Below are 23,300 nucleotides of genomic sequence, written 5' to 3'. Positions count from 1 at the left end.
TTGGTGTTCTGTCTTTGTGCATGTCAGCCACAACATGCAAGTTTTAGGTAATGTAGGTAAAGAAAGCAGCTGAAACTTTAGTCATTCAATTTTTCAATGTTCAAATCCAAGTACAACGCTTATGAAGCTGGAGGTCATTTCCTCTCATTTTAGTTCTACATGGAACCATGGTAAATGATGTTGGTAGGCAAATTATTGATAAATCATATACAAGTAAGCATGCTAATGTTAGCTTAGCATTTCAGCTAACATAAGTTCAATGAAGACTGAGGGTGAATGTGTTTAAGTCCTTGGAAACAAAAGGTTGTCCTGAAGTAATTACTCTTGGGGTAAAATATCTGATGGTGTCAGGAAAATTGGTACTGGTGGGCCTGTCACAATAAGTCAATTAATCACATGATAAACTTTCCATTTGAATTATTCATAGTTTTTCTCTTTTTTTCTCTCTTTACAGAGAGATGACAGAAGTCCTCAATCTGGGGTTTTTGTCTCAACTAATCTTTTTTTTATTTTTCCGAACTGTTTTGTTTAACGTGACTTTATTATTAATTTTATTTGTTGTTTCTGTTGTTTATTTATTTTGGATATTTAAAATGTCTTCCAGTTCCAGTGGTAAATGCTCATTAGAATTTAGAGTTTATTGATCTTGGATTATTTTTATGCCATTACCATTACATTAGTTGAAAATGGTCTCAAACAACAATATTATGGTTTATCGCAATAACTTCTATGGACAATTTATTGTCCAGCTAAATTTGTTATCGTGACAGACCTAGGCACAGCTGAGTGAGTCAGATGGGACACAGGAACAATGCTGATGTAGATAATGTAATAGTAACAAAATTCAGCTATCGACGTCCTGTTCATTGTATTATGTGGGATTGGACTGGTTAAAAAAACAAAAATCCTCGATACTTTAAGAAACTTATATCATCAATTTATTTCCTACGACTCCTCCAAGATGAATTTCTGTCAGAATGCTGAACGTCTGAGACTCCTCAAATTTTTTGAAAGACCAAAAAAGGTGAGCTCAAGACTTATTGGTTGTTTCTTGGGATTGTTCTGTCTCTTTATAGCTTTAGTAGATAGCTATATCTACTATATATATATGAAGTTGTATTAAGTTTTGCAGCTTGGCCGCCGTCCAGCTCTTCCACCAAATTCTTTTTGTTGTGCACATTCAAAGGGGTATTTTCTTACTTAAATGCTTTCGAGCAAATCTAAAGCTGTTTAATTAGCGCAGGTTTCAATGGAAAGCTGCGGCGTTGGATATCACTTCACAGTTCTAGTGAGGAAAACGCCGGAGAGCCTTGTTTTGATTTGCTTGTCAAGCCAACACCTTTTACTACATGCTGCTGTAATTCCCAGGAGCACCGACAGAAATGAACCTTTTGTCTCGCCTGCAAACATTGGTGAAACTAAAATAAAACAAACCTTACAGGGAGTTATTTTCATGAGCTGATCAAATGTCACTAATAGTACATCCTACCTGTGGACTGGCGTCTGCTGGCTATCCACCTTTTTTTGTTTTTTGCCATTTGACTGGCAATTAAGGAGAATTTCCTTCAATTTAGCTCTTAGAAGATTTAATTTTTCTTAAAGGTTGATCAGTCTGTAAAACAATACTGAAGACAACAATTGTGTGTGCGTCTCATGTTGCAGCATTGACCTGATGTCAAGATTACTTCACCACACTCGACTCTATGCAGACATTCTGTCAGCGCTGATGATTCATTCACCTCAGAATGCCGATTCCTTGAAGTCTCTCCAATTTATTTATTAAAACATTCCTTTTGTTTTATAGAAAAGTGTGACAGTGATGCAGTTTAAAAGTGATACTCTTCATCCCGATGTACACACACTATACACACTATACAGGAAGCTTCATAAGACACTGTATAAATGACGGGACTCGACTTTCCACGACTCGTGCTTTCTTTCCAGATTAGCAACTGGCTTTTCTGAAATTTTTACGGTATGATGACCTTGAGATAATATATATTGAATTGACTGTAGCTTTAAAACAAAAATGCTTGTTAAATTCAACCAGATTTTATGTAAAATTGTTTACTGTCCTGCTATCCAAAATGGTTGCCTTCAGAAAAGTAATAGTTACCACACCTTGACGGTGTTTCCATTTACCATATAACTGCGAAAACTGTAATTACAAAAGTAAATTAGCAAATCAGAAAGACGCCAATATATAAAAAAAAAAATATATATATATATATATATACAGTTTTGATAAGTTTTTGCACTTGACGGTTTTTGTGGCTCTATTGAAATTGGTGTGTTTCACACATATTTTTGCTATTGGCGGAAAGGACAAGTAAGACTGCATGAAGTGATAGGAGAATGAGAGAATGAGAATGTTTTTTTTTTAATGACTTCTCACATGAACAAACTTATTCACTTGTGATTTTATCAGCATTTCATATTTAATGGAAACACCGCAATTGTGAAATTGTGTTTTTTCGACATTTGCAGAACATCAACAAAGTTTTCTGCACATTTGTACTGGATACAGAACTAGTGTTTTTTGCAATGAGGAATGTTTCCAGACAAATTGCTTGAGAAAAATATTTATTATCTTTCAACCAGTTTCCAGAGCTGCAACAGGTAGGGGAGGGGAAAAGGTAGAGCAGCACTACTCTGTTCTCCAAGCAGTCAGGAAAGGAAAAAAGTGATTATTAAAACCTTCCGATCCATCCTGATCGTGGTGGCGTTGCTGAATGTGTATCCTTTAAGATGATAGGAGTTGCTGAAAAGTTGTTTGTTTTCAGACAAAGCTTATTATGTGGCCTCAGCAGAATTAGATACGTAAACACTCACCCAAAGTGAAACAACTCCTATTAACAGGAACCAAAAGAATGAATCAAGACAAACTGGGTCCCTAAATTCCAAGTGACCAATGTGTTTGCCAAGTGTACTCTGTCTACAAAGCCAAAATCCTTTCCCTGCTGTCAAGATTCTGCTGTAAACCTTGGGTGTTACAGATCTACGTGTCTGTTGGCAAGCTTTTCTGGTAGCTGTTTGAGATGAATGATAGATTTGGTAGATGTTTGGAAGACTTTGCAACCAAAAGTGGGAGTGAGTTGACGAGTGAAAGAAGGTGAATGAAAGCGTAAACCATGAAGGGATGAACTGATTTCAGAAACCTCAGACTTGTTGCATGAGGCTCAAGGCTGAAAGACGTGGAGGGGGCAATGAAAAGCACAAGACTCTCCTTGAATTACTCTAAAAATCTCCACTTGATGAGAGGTGCATCAATAGATAATTTTACTCTTGCGGAAATGATGCTAGCCCCGTCTCCTTCTCCAACACATCGGCGCTGGCAAGAGGAATGTAAGTGGAAATCAGGGGACTTCAGATAAAAGATCAGAGGCCTTAATGTGAGCCGTGTTGTGTGTTGTCCTCCCGTCCCCCCAGATTCCCCCCTTCCCCCTCGTCTCCTGAGTTCTCCACATCAGGAGCGAAACAGCCTTTGATGAATATCTACAAAGAGATTTGAGACTTATAAAGCGCGGCAATTTATCCAGGTATGTTATCTTAAGCCTGGTAATTTGGGAATTCAATTCGCTCATCGGGGGAGCCAGAGGGGAGCCTGCGGTGTTTGTATCAGGTGGACTCGTATCAGATTGGTTGGTTTTAAAATAAAAGGTCTTGGGGCTATCCAGTTAATAAGCAGCAACATCTTACTGCTGTGGTTATCATATTACTTCGTGATGCATTTCTTTGTGCATATATGAGAGCATAACCATGCATCAAGGCCTCAGTTATGGGTCTAATCTGAGCAACATCATCCCTCACCCCTAATTCTGCTGGCAGGACCTGTCAAACAGCATTCGCTGAAAGCAGGGGTGACTTTGAATTGCTGCTAATGACCCTGCGATCTAACCATCTTCTCCATTTTGCTCTTTCTCGCTCGTTCTTGTCTAGTCCGCCGCTGTCAGTAGCACTCACGCTCACCCTCCTTCTCGGGAGGACGAGCGCTGCCCGCTGCCATCCTCAAGGTCTGCCGATCGGAAAGTACGACAAACACGGAGTTGCGCGAAAAAGAAGCCGGTTTATTTTTCAATTTTTGTGAAACGAACCAACACTGCGTGAGAGCGGAGATTGAAGCCACGGCGTTGCTCGTCAATGAAAAGACAGGTTTTTGTCGTTGACCTTTTGTTTAAGCTTGGCAAGGCCTACTGAGCCAAAGTCTGCTTCATCAGGGGACGCCGAGGAAGACTCTGAAAGACAAACTCACGACAGCAGCATACATCCACAGCCAAGGGAATTCTTTGTACGCAATCCGTCAGGCAACACTTGTGCTTCAAACATGCAGGCTTGCTGCCAAACCCATTTATATCTTGACCAAACACGCAAAAAAATAGTAATCTCCTTCATTAACAATGTGAACTCACTAAGAGATCCTTGAATTTTGAAGTATATAAAAGAAAAATACTTCAGGTTAATTCTCGTGGATAAAGTAAAACAATAAAAGCGCCAAACCAACATGGTCCTATATTGAATAAAATAATTGTCCCTTGGACCTAAAACCTTGTTGCACCTCGGTCTTAGGCAAAAACTGGTAATCAGTCTTTTAGATCACTACGCAGACATTTTGACCCACTCTTCTCTGCAGGATTGCTTTAAATCAGCAACATTGGAAGATTTTTGAGCATTATTGACCATTCAAGTTTATGCCGCAGTGTCTCTATAGGGGTTTTGACTAGACCACTCACTTTGCTTTAGCAGAGGAACTTGCTGATGTGCTTCTGATCATCCTCCTGCAGCAGAACCAAAGCGTGCCTGATCCCTGGAGTAGTTGTTGATTTGCTCTTGGAAAAGTTTTGTAAGGTTGGCAACTACCGGCAAGGTTCTGCACCGTTTCATAGTTTTCTCCATTTTGTGGATGATGGTTCTCATTCTGTGTTTGCTAGAGTCCCAAAGACTTAGAAGAATCGCTTTAGTCCTTTCCAGATTGACGGATGTCAGCAACTTTGTTTCTTATCTGTTCTTGAATCAATTTTAGATTGAGGCATGATGTGTTGCTCCTTAAGATCTTTTAGTCTGCTTCATGTTGTCAGACAGGCTCTATTTTGTAAAGGTGATGTCTTGGTTCTGCAGACGTCAATGTTGCTAGTCAAAGCTGAGCCTCCAAAAATTGGTCATTGAATTAATTTGTGATTTATCAAGGGAAAATCTGCTTTTGTTAACCGGATGATCTGAAAGTTTAGGGGGTTAAGTTCTTCTTCATAGCTCTGTTTTTGACCAGCGCAGCCTGTATGTCTTTTTTAACAAAACAGTAGCTGGAACAACAGCATAAAATATGGAATGTGACATTGATGGGAAGCAGAGGTACAGTCAATAAAGGAGCCGGAGTGCTGCAGGCCACGGGAAAAAAAAAGTGAAGCCAGGAAAGGTTGGCTCTAAGGAAATTGATGGCTTTCTCCTCTTGTAAAAGTCACCCGAGATTATTTTTGATTAATTGAACGAAACATGAAATAAGATCCGTGAGAAAATGCCATTAACTTTTCTCTTTTAACTGTTAGCGAAGACATGACCTAATTTCATTTTTAAAGGAGCTAAACCCTTTGTGCATTTAATTCCGCTTTACTCCTTTGCACAAGTTTTTCCTACGTCCCAGACAGACATTCTTTCCATTCATCTTCGACAGCGCTGAAATCCAACTGGGAAGAGTTTGAACTCGCTTTTCAGAGACAATTCATCGCAGCAAGCGTCCCCTCGAGTTCCCCCCCACCTCCCCTCCGGATCAGACTTGCTTTATGCTTCTTAGGTATTTTAGTGGGATGCAGAGACCCCCTCAAGAGTTATACAGAGCTGTTACTGACAATATTGGTGACTTTGAAGCATAATTTAATGGATTTAACTACACGGAAGAGCGTTGAAGTGAGTAAATTCACTCGTAATTGCGAATGTAAGCTTCCATTTGATGTTGAAAAGTTGGAGAATCACGTATCACGAAAATGCCATGTGTTCGTATGTCATTTTGTTTAATTTATTTGGCTGAATTTGAAAAGCAGCCGTCAAAGATGACGACGCCAGTTTGTGGCCAATCAATCTGAGAATTGGACACTTTTTCATCATTGTGTAAATAAAATCCAAAATATTGATATGTGTGGCTGTCACTTGCCCTATTATTATTATTATTATTTTTATTCACAGTGTGTGTAAGGTAGGGAATGTAATTATTATTCGTCTTTCTATTAATTTCAGATCATTTGTTGAGTTGGCCAGAAGCCACTTTGTCAGCTTGGTGATGCAGTCATGGATCAGCGTTTGGTCTAGACTGACGGTGATCCCTTCAGGATACGAGCTCGTCTTGTGAAATTTACTTGACAAGCTCTCTAAAGAGCTGACATGCATTAATTGTGAATTTTCTGGCCAAAACCGATTTTTCTTATTATGTTTTTTTTTTTTTAAACTTACAGTTTTGATTTTTGAGGCGTATAGCACATTTTCTGTAGGTTTTTGAATCCAATGGAAAATGAGGGAATCACAAGATGTGTGCTTAAAAAAAAATGTTTGTAACCAGTAAAAAAGTTATTGACTATCGCTTGCATGTCGGGAGAAAAAACACCTTGAAAATAATCTAATGACAATCACTTTTAGTTCTTGACGTGCACCTTTAGCTTGACTTCAGTGCTTGCTTACCGTTTATTTATTCTTTCTATTCCAGATATGATCTTGGTATCACAATTGAAACAGTGTTGATCAGTGATATTTAAGTCAGTGAGGTTGTTTTCACAGATACTCTTGGTTGGGTTGGGGAGGAAAGTTGCAACATTTATTACATTTTTCAGCTGCTGCCATTCTCCTTCACAGTACTTTGTGTCCAACGTTCCAAACTAATTTAGAAACCTGTTCCCCTCCTCACCTGTGGTGGCGCTGCACCAAGAACCACTGAAGGAAACAACATGAAAGCCTCTGAAGAAGACACCGAGAGCAACTTCCCTCTTCACAAAGTGCAAACCAAAATGGAGTCGCATCAGATGTTAGTGGTTGTAGGATTTCTCTTTTGTCTTTAGTAAAAGACCACAAGCTATTTCTGCCGCTAGCGCTAGACTCACTTTTGTTTTTATTGTTTTTACCCAGAATGCCCTGCACTATAGTCCTGTCATGGTTTTGGAGCTTTCTCCGGTCCAGTAGCATTCGCATATGCATTTAAACCACACCAGCGTTCACTTCGACAGAGCCAAGATCTGATTTTTAAGGCGGCCCAGGGTTAGGTTTGTTTGGTCCATTCACACCCACCCAAACGAACCGAACCAGTGTTTGATTAAAGCAGACTTAACTGGTCTGAATGGTTGAAATAAGCTAGTTTGCCACTTTTAAACGCTGTTTAGTTGGCAAGAACATCGGAAAAAAAACTTTTAGTCAATTAGGAGAGAGAAAAAAACCATTTCGCAGAAGGGCGAGCTCTGATATCATATTTCATTTTTAGCCTGTTTGGGAGTTTGTAAACAGCCTGAATTTAGTTTTGTCAGCATTCGAAGCACGTTTCAGTTGACATAAGGTATCTTGTGTGGTGTTAAAAACAGCTTGTAAGAGTGGGAGGGAGGAGTGAAGGATGTAAGCAGAGTTGTATCATCAGCAGAAGCGCTGGGAGGACCGTCAGCAAAGGCAGGCCAGAGAGGACCGTATAGCCGCCTGACAGATTGCTGCTTCACTCTCTTGTTCCTGTCTGTGCACTTTTTTTCTCCTCTCAGCCAGAACCTCAGTTTGTCAGCCAAAGGTGATCTAATAAACTCCTCCGTCATGAGTTTCCTGGCCAACGTCGAGCAGGTCAAATATTTTCTTGATCGCAACCATTTATCTCAAGAGTTTGAGTTTGTTTCGCTTATTGGTTGAAATCCATCCGTTGTTCTTGGCCGAAGAGCCGCTGTGGGTTCCGGTAAACCAGACTAGGTTTGGACCTTTGGAACTGGGATTGCTCTTCCAGTGGTTGTTGCTATGGTTTTTTTTTTTCTTCTATTTCTTTTTCTTCTTGTCTGGATCAAATTTAGGCCAGTGGCCGAGAGCCCAAGCTGCTGTTTGTTATAGATAAGTGGGAAAAGCCGGGGGGCCAACAGAAACAGACACAGAGAGGGAACATGGTTTCATTTCTTGCTATATTTTAACTGCAGGACAAAGAGGAAAAAAAAATCCCACACCACCTCAAAGCATCATCCATCCCCTCTCTCCCCTCAGCGTGGGGATCCCGATAGATGACGCTGCCCTCTTTCAGCAGTTCGCCGAGGCTTCCTCTTTGCTCTTTTGTGGCCTGAACTCCTCTCTGCCCACTATCAAAGCTCTTTTGGCTCTGCACCGGCTGCTTTGATTTATCGTATACTGTTTCTGGCAGTCTCCCTTTCTCTTTCTTTCTTTTTTTTTTTTTTTCCTTTTTTTCTCCAACTCTCTCTTCCTTCCTCTGCCTCTCTCACACACACATAGTCTTTGCTTTCCCACAGTAGTGTAAAGGAGCACGATGCGCCAACTGGGACCTGCTCACTGTCAAAGAGAAAAAGACAGGGAGGCCTCTGAGGAAGTGAGGGAACGTTTGGGTGAAGGATGGAGAGCGCTAAGGACAAGGTGGAAAATCGAACAAGGGCAGTCTTGACTCTGTTCCTGTGGGGATTATTAATACTGTTGATGTTTAAAAGCTTTCATCAACGCTAAATTTAGAATCATATTTCTAAATTTAGACCCTAAAGACATTTTCTGCTCGTTTTGACATTTATCGCAAGTATTTCTAACTGGATCGGTGAAAGAACGTTATGGTGGACAGCCAAACATAAAGAGCAATCCCAATTACCGGTGGGACACCTCAAGGCTGTGTTTCCGGCCCCCTTATGTTCTGGCAGTCAACCTCAAAATCCAATGCACCTGCTAACGCTAATGGGATCGTGAAGTATGCAGCTGGTAAGACATATCGTTACCACAAATGTTCGGTATGCAAGATGCGATATTTCGTGAAGAATTGCCTGGATTGAAATAAGCTAACTATTTAAGTCCTATGCATTCAGGGTCACTCTGCCTCTTATATGGTTGGTGATGCTTGTTTGATGCACCATGACAATATTTAAAAGGTAAAGTCATTTGTGAAGATTACTAATACTGTTGATGTCGAAAAGCTTTTGTCAAAGCTAAATATAGAATCTGATTTAAGTCTGTAAGTGTTTGTTTCAATGTTTGGGTCGATTCGTATCCAATTTAAAGACATTTCCTACTCATTTTGACATTCAATGGAACGGATATCTTTAACTGCGTCGACAAAAGACACTTAAGGTGTGGGTGTACGGATAAACTATCCGTGGTCTAAGTTTGCTATGAAACCCTATAAAACAGACATACAAACTTCAATTATTGACTTATTGCAAGACATCTCGCTAACGCAACATTCACCCATATTGCCCCATATAGCATGTTTTTGTTTCTTGTGCCATGCCAGTTGTAAGTCTCATGCATACAAAATTGAACATTAACAGCTGAATGGAATAATAAAAGCCGCCACCAGAATCCAGAGTTAATGGCAGCGATTTATTTACTTTCAATAAATTAGAATATTTGTCCCGATGAGTCATGTCAGATTAAACGTACTTTTCAATAAGCCCACATTTCTGTTTTTAAAATACCTTTTTTTTATTGATCTGATGTAATATTCTAATTTCAATGTAACGGAAAATCATCATGATTAAGAGAAGTAAAGAAAAAAACGATGTTAAGACATCAGTCTTTGTCTAATTAACCTCTACAATTTGTTTCAGTTGGTGATAAAGATACTGAAATTTTTAATAATATTCTAATATATTAAATGGGTCTGTATAATAAGCTTCCATAACTTGCTTAGGGCTGCACAGTGGTGTAGTTGGTAGAGCTGTTGCCTTGCAGCAAGAAGGTCCTGGGTTTGATTCCTGGCCCGGGGTCTTTCTGCATGGAATTTGCATGTTCTCCCTGTGCATGGTGGGTTCTCTCCGGGTTCTCCGGCTTCCTCCCACAAACCAAAAACATGACTGTCAGGTTAATTGGTCTCTCTAAATTCTCCCTAGGTGTGAGTGTGTGTGAGTGTGTGTGTGAATGGTTGTTTGTCTTGTCTGTTTTCTGTGTTGCCCTGCGACAGACTGGAGACCTGTCCAGGGTGAACCCGCCTCTCACCTGGAACATTAGCTGGGGATACAAACCAGCAACCCTCCTGACCCCATTAGGGACGAAGGATGAACAGAAAATGGATGGATGACCTGCTTATGGTCTCCTGTAAGGATGTGTGACTCCAGTAAAACCTGTGTGTTTTGGTTTGTTTACAATCTTTATTTCACAAGTCTCAACTGGCTCACAACGATGCATTCGCCATTTCATACATGCTTACAGCAATGAGACGTTTCATACCTGCTTTGACAATCAATGATTTGAAAATTGTGTGTCATCTATTACAAGTTGACTGTAAGGAAATTGGATTCTGTGACTCAAATTAAAAAAAGTGAAAAAAAAAAAGAATCTGCAGTCCAGAGGTCGCTCAAAGCTATTTTTGTCTGATTATAAGTCATAATCTGTCATGTTACATAAGAGTCATAAGGCCCAACAAGGATTTGGTCCACAGTCAGTGGAAATATAGGGTGATGTACAATTTATACACAAAAGACTTGAGTATATTTATATTTATTTTTTTAATGATTTTTCTAAATAATTCTTAGAAAATACCAACAAATCCACATTTTTGTGGGTATGAAGTTGCTTGAGGAACACATAGGTAAGATTTAGAAATGCAGATTTTAAATAGTGAATTTACCCCGAGCCACCAACAGCATCAAAGGTTCATATTAGATTGAGTTTAATTCATGCAGAGAGGGAGAAAGAGCATCTTGCAGAGTAAAGCAGCTCTTTAAATGCCCTTGTGGCCTGACAGTCAATTTTAGATTTAATCCAGAGATTTGGTTTCAGATAAACTTTTCATCCCTGGCTTCTGATTTTCTTCCTAATTTGCCAAGACAACACAGTCATGTCATTGAAGCTCAGCTTAAGAATGAGGAGAATTGAACCAGCTTTTTTTTTTGTTTGTTTTTTTGGTCCCTGTACACAACCTGCACATTTTGGGAATATTTTTCCGCCTCTTTTAATCTATTAGTCTAGCAAAGTTCCTTGTTTTATCTCAGAAGATATATAAAATCCTTTGACATTTGAAGGATTCTTAATAAATGCTAATTAATGGAGCAAACCTTTTCCACACACCTTTTTTTTTTTTTTTTTTTTTTTTTTGAGGTGATATTTTGTGCTAAATTAAGACAGTTGGCAAAATAAGTAATTGCTGTGAATACGGTAATTACTAATCAGGCAATATCGGACTCGTAAAAATAAGCAACAGTTAGATTGCATCAACTGGTGAGCAAACACTTTTATTTCACTTTAAACCATTGAACCATACTATAGCCAATACTCGTTTAACGTATATATCGCCCCCTAGAGGTAAAATGCAATGTGCTAATGGAGGTATGCTAAGTAATTTAAATTTATTTGTTTCCATTAATTGTCAATCTGTCAGCACAGATAGCTAATATATATATTTATGTTTGTTGTCTTTTTACATTGTGACACATAAAAAGTCATTATTGTGTAGGGCTGAAATGATTAATCAAATTAATTGTGATTAATCGGTAATCTGAAATAATTGTCAACTGATTTAGCAACCGATTAATCGTTAACTGGAGTATTCAGATTAAATAAATCCATTTGGTGGAAAACAAAAACATATTCAGAGCAGTAATTAGGCCAAAACATTTCGCGTTTGAGATTAAAACACGTTTGACTGTAAATATGTTACAGCCAAAACTCCTCAAGTGGTATAGTTTTAGCTTCAAATTGACAGCAGGTCTGGTTATATTTTGTTTGTTTGTATCTTTCTATATATATCTAATATTGTGAAAACAAAGGTTAAATAATGCATTTAAAAAAATCTGTAGAACGTTCCCTTTTTCTATCCGATTAATCGTCATAATAACGATTAATCGATTAACAAAATAATCAAGTTACAGCTCTATAATTATCCGGTGATGAAGCAAATTATTGCATAAATGCTCATTTAAAAAACAAATAAACTTTGACTTAATGGTTAACTCTTCATGCACGTTTTCTCATGTATGTGTCACTGAAATAAAAATAGAGTTGCCCTGAGACCATTGTGTGAACGGTCAGCTGCAGGGGAGCAAACATGCTTAAAACAATGATTTCAGATGGGAGCAGTGATGTGTCATGGTCATACCCATGCTCTACTACCCCTGGGGCCTTTGCTTTCTTATTTTATATATATATATATATATATATATATATATATATATATATATATATATATATATATATATATATATATATATATATATATATATTTATATATATATATATATATATATATTGTTTTTTTTTACTTTGACTTCAGAGTTGCAGGCAGTCCACTACACTTTGCCCTTTCACCACACACACGTCACCTTCAGGAAGCCACGTCTGCAGCTTCATGTGTGTCCGTGTTTGTGCGTACGTCTCAGTCTAATTGTTTTCCGTCCTCAGAGAGTGAGAGTACCCGTGACTTCATGAGCGCTGGCTGCTGATGAATCAGACCAAACGGACCGGTCCAAATGTCTCCTGTTTGCTCTGTCGGTTTAGACCACTTTGAAGGACGGATGCAGTGCGTCTGCACGTGTCATCTTAAATCACTCGCACAATTTGATTTTTTTCCATTTATTTTTTAAAAAATTCTTTACCATGCAAAGAACAAGGTGGTTGCACGTTTGCTCTTCCTGCACTGTTCTGTCGCGCACCAACTTGGACTGGTTCTTTCAGCATTAGTGGCACCGATGTGCTTTATGCTCTCATTTTTCAACTTGAAAGTTCTGGGGCTCGACTCCCCTAACTATACTATCATGATCTTATTATCTGCGTTGTGGGGGAGGGGAAAAAAAGGGGGATAACGGTTAATCCCGAGGCAAAGCAGTCTGTGAACTCAAACTTATAAAAGTAGGTATGCAGAGCAAAAGCTCATTTTGTCTAATATTTCATTTTTCTGTTTTATAAATTTGACCTTGTGTGGTTTAGGAAGTTGAAACGATTCCTAATTATTCAGTGACGTAAATGAAGTCGAGCAGTAAAAAAAAAAAAAAAGTGTACTGTTTGTTTATATTCAACTGGCTTTCCCCTGGTGCCCCAAAATAAAATTAAGTTCAACCAGATGGTGTTAGAAGGTTCTTAATTGGACTCTAACTGACTTTGAGACTATTTAGAAGTAAAAGGAAAGTTCTCTTTTTTTTTTTTTTTTTAGACAAATAATTTTCTTTACACAAATAAAACCTGAAAAGTGTGGTGCGCATTTATATTCCTCTAAGTCTGGCTGGGCTGTACATACATTATTTTTTTAGTTTTAATCAATTGCCACATTTTTCAGACTATAGAGCGCACCTCACTATAAGCCACACCCACAAAGTTTTTTTGTTTTTTTTAAAAACTGGAAACGTACATGTATGAGCCACACCAGGCTATAAGCCTCTGGTATCTGCTCTGCTCTCCGTTTTAATAAATCTGCTATTAAGGATGTAGATGACTTCCTGAAGACGGAGTTTCAGAAACAGCCTGAGTTTTTAAAGAGACAGATCCCCAATTTCAAGGCGTTAAATTATGAAGTCATATTTCTGTTAAGTCATATTTGATACGTTGCGTTTTTATAACAGCAGAACCTAACAAAGATACTTGTCTGTGCCCTTTAACACGTGAATACGCTTTGACTTAAACCATTCTGGTGTGTCTGTGGCTGCAGGTTGGGGTTACTGTCTTGCTATAAGGCGAGCCCCTCTAAGGAAAACCTTTCCTGTGGCATGATCCCGCCATCACTGTGTTTTGATACTTTTTTTATTGGGATTTTATGGGGGGGAGGAAATGACACAAAGAGCAATAATACTAAATGTGCTGGACCGATGTCCACTGAATGTGTTCCTGTCTATGTGTGCGCGGCTGCTGTTAGCTGCCCGGCAGCACGGAGTACAGCCCAGACACTGGGGGTCAGGAGCGCTCCTCGGGGACACCCCGACCCTGACCTCCATTCCAGAACTCTCGGCTGCTGCAGACGACAGAAAAAATAAGACGCAGTCAAGAACCAATAGATTGTGACCGCTTCCTCAAAGCCCCCTGGAAACCCTGATATTTGTCGCCAGGGAAAGGTCTAATTCCGCGGCTCGGAAACGTAGAACTTCACAAGGCTTCCTGCAAGCCATGCTGACATATATGTAGCCGAAGTTATTATTTTCCAGTCTCTTAGAGACTTCTCATTCCCTCTTCCATCCCCCCGTCTCTCTCTGTCCGTCTCTCTATCCCCTCCTTTCCCTTCCGTCCATCCGGCCTGTGTGAAGGAAGGATAAAGGTCGTCCTTTTGTCATCAAAACTCCAGATTAGTTTTGCCTCGGTGCATCTGACTCTCTGCTTTATCACTGTGGCCAGAGGAGCCACAAGGTTCAGCTCACGCCTCTGCAAGTAATAACTCCTACCATCCACCATTCCATTCTTTGCTGCTATCTCCTACACTACTATTACTACTCCATTCACGGCGTAGAGGGGTGGGGGATTATTTTCACGGCACCGGCTTTATTGTGGCATAGAGTGAAGACTGACAGGAAAGTGCGGTGCACGAGGATGTGTCACCCAACATATGTCACTAGCTGCAATCAACCTGACAAAGTTCTAATGGTTGCTTTAGTCCTCGGAGGCCCAGAGTTAAGTATAAATGAGCTGCTGACAGCGCGTCACAAGCCAAACTGGGTTGTATTTTAATATTTCTTCATTGATGTGGGGTTTTTTTTGTGGTGGGGATCGGGGGGTTTCCTGTGACTTGATGACTTGGTGGTTTTTTGCTGAAAGTCTTTTTTTTTTTTGCTAATGGCGCAGCTGCTCTCGGAACGGGTGAAGTGAAGGACGTTGCTGGAACGTTTCCTCTTGCTTCGGCTCTCGAAAGAAACGCCTGTAGGTCTGACGGGGGGTGGGTGGGGGGGATGAAAAAAACCCACAAAAAAAAAAAAAAAAAAAAAACGAGCTGCCAAGAGGGATTGGAGATCTTCGGAGGATTACGTAAATATGGCTTGTGATCTAGACAAGTATCTGCGAGAACTCAAATGCGGCATAAGATGATTACACTGTCAATTAGAGCACATGAATTAGCTTACACCCTGTCTGCTCTCAGAGGAGTTTATTAACCTTTTTCCACTCGTGTAAATACCGCCGGCCCCCCGGCTTCCAGCCGTAAGGACTTCAGAGGGCTGGAGTGGACCGCAGGTCAGCCGGGATGCACCGAGGTCACAGACAGCATTCCAATTAGATAGCCCTCATGATTCCATGTGATGTCAGGCTCAGTTTGGTCAACTTTACAATCTACAAGCGTTTTGGATTCCTATTAGTCACACTGACTAATAGGAGAAGCATCCAATGGCAGTATGGGTGAAAAATTGTATTTTTTTTATTTTGTTTTGTTTTTGTTTCATCATCCTTAAGAATTTGATAGAACTAGCTTTTGAACAGGCTGTCCAAAAGTCTTTTCAGTCACTCACAGGCTTCTACTGACACAATAAATTAAGCCGTTTTGCAGACAAATTCAAACTTAAATGATCAAATTTAATGAGAACTTATTAGTCTAAAACCTTTAGAGCTTTCTATGTTGATGTCGCGCATTTCCCATTCATTTGCTATTGAACTTAATGCGACCGACAAAATTTGCGCATGTGAAATTTTGAGCACGTACACGGGAAAGTAGAAACATGTTAAACTTTTGTCGCTGTCATCATCGCGTCCCGTTTGTTGGGTTCACCTCGAGTGGTGGAAGACCTTGGCTTTTCGCCATCGTTCGTCGTTCCCGTGTGACGAGCCCGTTGGGTTTCTGCGTCTTCTCTTTCATGACTTTATGCATTGGTTTCCATTTCTAGGAGTTAAAGACTGGACACATGATAGGCAATGTGGTCTTATCCTCCTTCAGCCAAGTGACTTGTAAAAGTTGCGCGCGTGAAATTTCGAGTTTGTACTCGTTAAATTTTTGTCGCTCCGGCGTCCCATCTGTTGGGTTGACGCTGACCTTTCCCCTTTTGCTGCCATTCTTTGCTCCCCACGTAGAGCATCATCGCCTAATTATGCTTCAGTATCCTTGCAGTCGCCAATTTGCTGATTTTTCAGTGGAAAGCAACTCCAAATTATTAGTGGAGAATTTGCATATTCACAAACTTTTTCACCACTTGGATATGGTATCCAAGTTGAAGTATCTGAATAATTAATAACATTAGAAACTACCAAGGAAAAAGTAGTGGTTAAAAAAAAAAAGAAAAAAAAAAAAGTATTCTCTTATATCATCAGAAAAAATTTAACTTATACAACGCATCAATTGTAATGCAAAGGAATTTGGAGAAATTCAAAATGATTAAAAAATAATATAAAATAATGGAAAATGTCAGCAATGTTTAGAAAAATATCTTATCAGAGGTGTAAAGTACCCAGAAGCTGCACTCAAGTAAGAGTAGAACTACTCCAGTATACTTTTACATTAGTAATCGTAATTAGGGATGCAAATTTAGCTCAATATGATCAGACAAAACCACATGTCCAACATCCTACCTCTTCAGAAACTCAAACAATGTTCATCCTGAAATGAACATCGATTCTTCATATCGGCCCAGTTACACCTATCGGACTGATATCGATATGTTAGAAATAGCTACCATCAGGAAGATGCCGATATATCGTTCATCCCTACTCATAACCGACATGACGAATCCATGAATAACCCCCATTCACATTAGCTGTAAATTATTTTAGTTCACTCATTACTTTAACATCTGCCACAATACTGCTGAAACTCTCCAAGAACCTACTGTACACACACCGGCGGTACGGTGATACCGCCGGTGCGGCAACAGTCTGATTTAAGTGTGTGGCGTTTCCAGCAGAGAAAGCCATTTATTGTAAATGAATGGTGTCTTTTAAAGTCCGTATTCTCGGGGTGCAGAGTGCAAACAGAAGCGGCGTGGTGCCAGGGTCACAGAGAGAGAAAAGACGCACTGTACTGACGTTGGCCGTCTTAAATTATGCCGGTTTGCTCCGAGTTTCACAAGAAGAATGTGACCGACGGATCAGATGGCGCGTGCTTTTCTAGTCCGGTGCGTGCGTATATGCAAAACCGGGGAGAAGCGAGGGGAGAGAGAGAGAGAGAGAGGGGAAAATTAAAAAAAACTCCTAATGTGGACACGCCAAAAAGAGACGAACACAAATCAAAACAAAGCACGCAAACACAAAAGAGATCCAGGGAATGAGGAAGACAGAGAGAACAGCAGAGTCCCATCTGTCAAACAAATGTGAGGATGCTCCTAACTCACACACACACACACCCGCACCCGCGCACTCTGATGCACACACCACAGCAAGCATCATTTAGTCTGAACTTGAGCGATATCTGCATTTGTCCTTTAGCAGTGGCTCCGCAGGGGCCACTGTAGAAGTTGCATGGAAGTTTGTTTAGAGCTGAGCAAGTGTGTTAAGCTTTATGAGAGCCCTTGGGAGACTCTGTTGCACACACACACACACACACCCGCACGCAAACATGCAGAAGCTCAGGCACGAGGCTTGGGCGGGAGCTCACAGTGGCCCCAACCAACAGTGAGGAGTTTGTTGTCATAGCAACAGTAAAATGAGATGACTTTACTGTCAGCCGTAATGTTTCATGGCCCCCTTGCCGCTATGGCAACATAACAAGGAGGAGGAAGAGGAGACGGGAGAGAAAGAGAGCATCAGAGGCATCTCTGCATTCCGGTGGACTCCTACCAGGAACAATGTCACTGCGATGTCCTTTCTTCCTCCTCAAGACAAACACAGTCACAAACACACCACGCCGACAAGCCTGTCAGGAACAGGCATCAACACATACACACGAACACGCACACACACACACACACAACTTGAAAAGCCTATCAAACGCCCCCCTCTTCCACCTCGCCCATCGCTTTGATTTGCCCGCTCACTATTTTCAGCTCCGGTGCCATATCGTCACCGGGGCCCAATTTGAATTCATTATGCTCAATGTCAATATTGGTGCAACAACGGCGTACCTCAAGACAGGTACAGCTTGTTGAATGAGCGCGCGCGCTTGTCAGACAGCGGGAGAGGCGAAACGAAGAGGAGGGGGGAGGAGGAAGGAGAGACGAGCGAGATCAAAGAGCCGCACCAACTCCTGCTAAGCGTTTTCCCTTTGCCGTGGAGACGGCGGGGAAGCAGCGGAGCGGTGGGGTGAGTGACTGCGGGCCGGCCCCGGCTATATGCGGCGGCTGTGCATCACAGCTCTATATTTAGCTCAGTCCTTCCACGACGGCCTGTCAACACCGCTAAGCAGCTATCTGTGCTGATAAAAGTGTGAAAAACGGAAGATAGGTGGAAGAGGAGCAGACGCATAGGAGGGGAGGAGGGGAAAAAAAAGGCAGACGAGAGTGGAGATGAGTTGTTTTTCTCTGTCGCCATGGCAGCCGGAGCTGTGGCGCGCTGACAGTTGTCACGCTGCGGCCGGTCGCCGTGGGTGACAGCTGTCAGTCAGCAGCGCAGAGTGAGGGGGGACAGATCGGCCGATAATCACCTTGGATTAGAGAGCGATCGCAGCATACAGAGACGGGCCAGAACATATCTAGGCTTAATCCTCATGTCCTAATGGTGCTGCTGTGTGCGGCTTTCTCTGTGTACATCCGTGCACTGATAAAACAAAGTGGTAGAATTCAACCCAAATAAAGGGTTGGTCTCTCTCTGCGTTTCTGTAAGTTAAATACATTTGACCCACTTGCTTAAACGCATTTGCTCAACTTCTCTGGCTGTGCATTATTCTGAGAATTTTGCCCATCATGTTTGTCCTTCTACTGAAAAAAAAAAATAAATAAATATGAATCCCTGACAACCACAGGTTGCAGTTCCAGAGAATCAGAGTGGACTATTGTCTTTCACCTCGTTGCTTTACGGCTGAGTTTTCCCCAAGCTCCCAGTTCATTGATGTTTATAATTACTATAGGCTTGCTAAGTAAACAAGTACTTAACTAAAAGTTGTCAGTGCTTCTCTTCTTGGGGTTCAAAAGTAGAACCCATGCATATGGTTCAGCTATGGAAAATAAATATGTCTATTATTACCACACCAACATGTATTTAATTAAGAAAGTCACATTTGTCTACATCAGCTGTTTTGGAGTTTCTCAGTGACATCTTAACCTCCACTGCGTGAAACATTTTCTGCTGCGTCTACTGCCAACAACCCCAATTATTTTACAAATGAGAAGATTATTTATTAATCAATAAGTCGAGTTCATTTGTATAACACATTTCAGCAACAAGGCAGTTCAAAGCACTTTTACATCATAAAAAAAAAACATGAGTAAGAAGTCATAGAAACAGCCAACAGTTAGCTATTTATTGCTGCGCTCAGCTGTTTATTTTTGAAATTGTCGAAACAATGGTTACAATTCACAACGTCTGAAATTGTTGCGTCCCGATATACTTCCCATCCAGTCTGCGTAAAAGACATGAGAAAATGGGACTTAAAGATGTCACGTTAAATTGAAATTCTTTCTCAAACACACAAGTCTTACTACAACTTTTACTGAATGGCATTCAGTAATAAAACAGCTTGGTTCAAATTATGTTTTACTATTTAGCGCACCCTGTTCCAGCCGGGCTCTTATTTGTGTTGCGCAACGCTCTCCCCGTCCGAATGTGAGTTGCAAATGCTAAATGCTAGCAGCATAACGTTCAGTTTTCAAATGCGGTCAAGGGTATTCGATCGGTGGGATTTTAATGATTGTTCTGAGGTTTTATCGTTTTTTGGGAGACCAATAATAGACATTTTTAAAATGACTGGCGTGATGTGTGGAATAAGACGGCCTTTCTCCTCCCAGAGCCGCCTGACTAATGGCTGGTTCAGAGCGAACGGGGGGGATGGAGCAGATAGACGAACACAGCAGGCTGCTGTATCGGATCCATAGCTTTAGTGTAGCTTTACAGACGAATCAGAAAATAAATCTCATACCATCCCGACACATAGCTGACATATGTTTCTCTGTTTGTGACAAAGGTGCCAAATCCCGTCACACAAAAACGGAAAACATGGACACAAAAGCTATCTCTGGCTGGGCAAAGTGAGAATTAATCTAGAAAATTGGCTAAATATGAATACATAAATGAAAGCGTAGACATTTTTTTATTATTATTATTGTGAACCTGCTGCTTTATTATTAAATATAACATAATTTCAGATTTTTTAAATAATTTCTGTCCAGGTCAACATAAAAAGTGAGCAATTATTGCTACAGAATATTTGAGCCTGAGATCTGACATTAATATTGCTGTTTTGATAGTATTGACCAATATTTTACTTTTTAAGAAACATTTTATTACTCAATTAATCGTCAGAACTAAACGCAGAGAAGTAGTATTCAGTTTTTATCCTCCACTAATCTAGAACAGGACTGAGGTTTGAGATCTCTGCTTCAAGTTAATAAAGTCAGACCCACAATCTGTTGTTTGCCAAAAGGAACAAATGATCAAACGGTTTAGGTAGGATTTGTCTGTGAAGAAAACCAATATTTTGAGTTAAACCAGTGTTGAAATTCACAGTTACAAACTAATATCCTTGCTCATAACATAAATATTTCATTGTTTAAATTGAATGCCAGGCAAAACTCCCTTTTACAGTGAATGTGCTTTAGCTTTCATTCATGTTTGCGTGGGTGTTGCTTTATGCGCAGCCGTGCGTGTGTGTCTGCGTGTGTGCGTGTGCGTGTGTGTGTGTGTGTGTCTGTTCTCAGGCTCCAAACTGGTAGAGCAGATTAGGTTTTAGCTGGAGCTGCTGCCGGCCGCCTTCCCACAGCTGTCTGCGCTAGAGGACAATCAAAGGCCCGGTTGCGCGGCTTCTTCTGATTGTGGTCTGACGCTCGGGCCCGTTCCCCTTCAATTACCGCGCTCTGCCTGCGTGTAACGAGCTCAGTGTTGCTCTTATGTTGGCAGGATAATGGTCTGATTGGAGCAGGGATGGATTTGAACTCGCACTTTAATTTGTTTCTTTTCTTGGTAAATTACCCCCGATCACGATCATGTCTCGTCACAGATATCCCGCTGTGGAACTAAGTCTCATCATTTGGCCGCCGTTTCTGATGTTGTAAAAATCCAGGAATTTGCAAAGGGTTTCTTTTCTGCTCTCAATTATCGCGCCAACCCCTGACAATTACATTTCCTCATGCTGCAGAGATGTTAAATCACCGGCACAGTTTCTGAGGCCCCTGCAACCATTAGACCTTTAACGGTTTTCACGTGTTATGACAGCAACCCCGTGTAATGTCAATACTGTGCTGTTACACTGGTAATTAGAGGGGTGGTTGTACAAGGAAAGATTTCCTCTGCCGCTGAAGCACTAAATTTGCCACACCAGTCGGAATTAGACGGAAGGCCTCGGAGGGAGATGATAATGCAGATTTGCCCTCTCAGATGTAATTCTGCCTAATTGCAAAAGTAGTCAAAATCTCCTCCTTTTTGATCTTTAGCAAAAGGGAAGGCTTAATAAAACACAGACAAGCTGACCTTTTTTCTACTCTTTCTGTTTCCTTCCACCTTTGTTGCTTTGCAGGAGTGAGCCCTGGGCTGGATGGGACCCACCATGCCCCCCAGTAAGAAGGCCCAGAGCCCCAGCAGCGGGGCCAGCGCTTCGCAGGGCATGAGCCCGCCCTACCGGCAGGGCGACCCAGCCACGGCGGCGTCCGAGGCCGAGGCGGCCGACCTCTCGCTCTCCCTGTCCGCCTCCTTCTCCAAGGCCGAGGACGAGGAGCTCACCAGCCTCTCCTGGCTCCACGAGAGCACCGACCTCCTCAACAGCTTCAGCCACTCAGGGCTGCGTAGTGTCTCCCCTCTGCAGGATCCCGACAGTCAGCACCCACGTTCGCCTTCCTCCTCATCACCGTCCCCAGACGACGCTTTGCTCGGCGACGTGCACTCGGCGTACGACCTGGCGACGGGGGCCAACCGGAAACCGCCGTACTCCTTCAGCTGCCTGATCTTCATGGCCATCGAGGACGCGCCCAACAAGCGTCTGCCGGTGAAGGACATCTACGGCTGGATTCTGGAGCACTTCCCTTACTTTGCGAACGCTCCGACTGGCTGGAAGAACTCGGTGCGGCACAATCTGTCGCTCAACAAGTGTTTCAAGAAGGTGGACAAAGATCGCAGTCAGGTAAAGAAATCAACAATCCTTTATACACAGGTCCAGATTAAAACCTTTGGTGTGTTAATTAGGTTTTGATCAAGTGAACTAAAATGATGTGAAGGTTTTGAAGTTGCAAGTGATTTCTCAGATCAACTATGTGAAATAGTTTGTTGTAAAAGTATACAGACAACATTAGTTCATATGTTGGGAAAGTGAGCAGAAATGTTCCAGACACGCTGGAATGAGATGCAAACTCTTTTTCAGAAATGTCAAGCTTATTTTCAAAGCACATTTCAGCAACAGTACAAAATGCTTTACACCATAATAACATAATTAGGAAACAAACAATAAATATTTATGATTTGTCAATCACCATAATCAAAATCATCAAAGCAAAATACATACATGCATATATTGATCTATGTTCCAGTTATTATGACTCAAAGGCAACTCTAAGCAGGTGGGTTAAGCCTTGTTTTGATTGTTTTCTGTAAGCTTGTTCTGGATTTGTGGTGCGTAGAAGCTGAATGCTGCTTCTCCAAGTTCGGTTCTGGGGATGCAGACCAGAACCAGAAGACCTGAGAGGTCTGGAACGTTGATACAGCAGCAGCAGATCTTCAATGCTGCTGGGCCATTCTGTGATTTATAAGTAGAAGTACATTAAAGTATTTCTTTAGAGTTACTGGGAGCCAGTGGAAGGCTTAGAACTGGGCTGATGCACTTTTTCTTCCTGGCTTTAGTCAGAACTCGATCAGCAGCTTTCAGAATCAGATGCAGCTGTCTGATTAACTGTCTATGCAGATCTAAAAAGTCCTATGAAGTAGCATAATAATATTATTGTTTTTAAATAGTATTCATAATTCTTAAACATTTCAACATATTGTCACGTCACATCAAGCTTTAACGTGCTTTATTTGGATTTCATATGCTAGACCAACACGTAGTAGCAGATTATTGGAAAGTTGAAGGCAAATCAAACATACCTTTCACAAAGTGTTAGAATTAAACATTTGAAATGTGGCATTTAATCACTTTGATACCCATTTTAAAAAATCTGAAAAGAAGGTCAAAGAATATCCCGGACGAG

General features: G+C 41.1%; 1 protein-coding gene across 2 annotated transcripts in view; it reads left to right on the top strand.

The window, feature by feature from the left end:
- Window positions 1-23,300, top strand: part of LOC122825325 (forkhead box protein N3-like) — an 80,624-nt gene that overhangs the window by 17,092 nt on the left and 40,232 nt on the right. For both annotated transcript variants that reach the window (XM_044106688.1, XM_044106689.1), the window contains exon 2: window positions 21,641-22,240. In XM_044106688.1, the coding sequence (XP_043962623.1) occupies window positions 21,659-22,240 (582 nt within the window). In that variant the 5' untranslated portion in view covers window positions 21,641-21,658. The remainder of the gene's footprint in view (window positions 1-21,640; window positions 22,241-23,300) is intronic.

Source organism: Gambusia affinis, linkage group LG22, assembly GCF_019740435.1.
Source record: "Gambusia affinis linkage group LG22, SWU_Gaff_1.0, whole genome shotgun sequence".
Classification (NCBI taxonomy): Eukaryota; Metazoa; Chordata; class Actinopteri; order Cyprinodontiformes; family Poeciliidae; genus Gambusia; species Gambusia affinis.
Note: the sequence above shows the minus strand (reverse complement) of the source record. Positions and strands in the feature narration are given on the sequence as shown.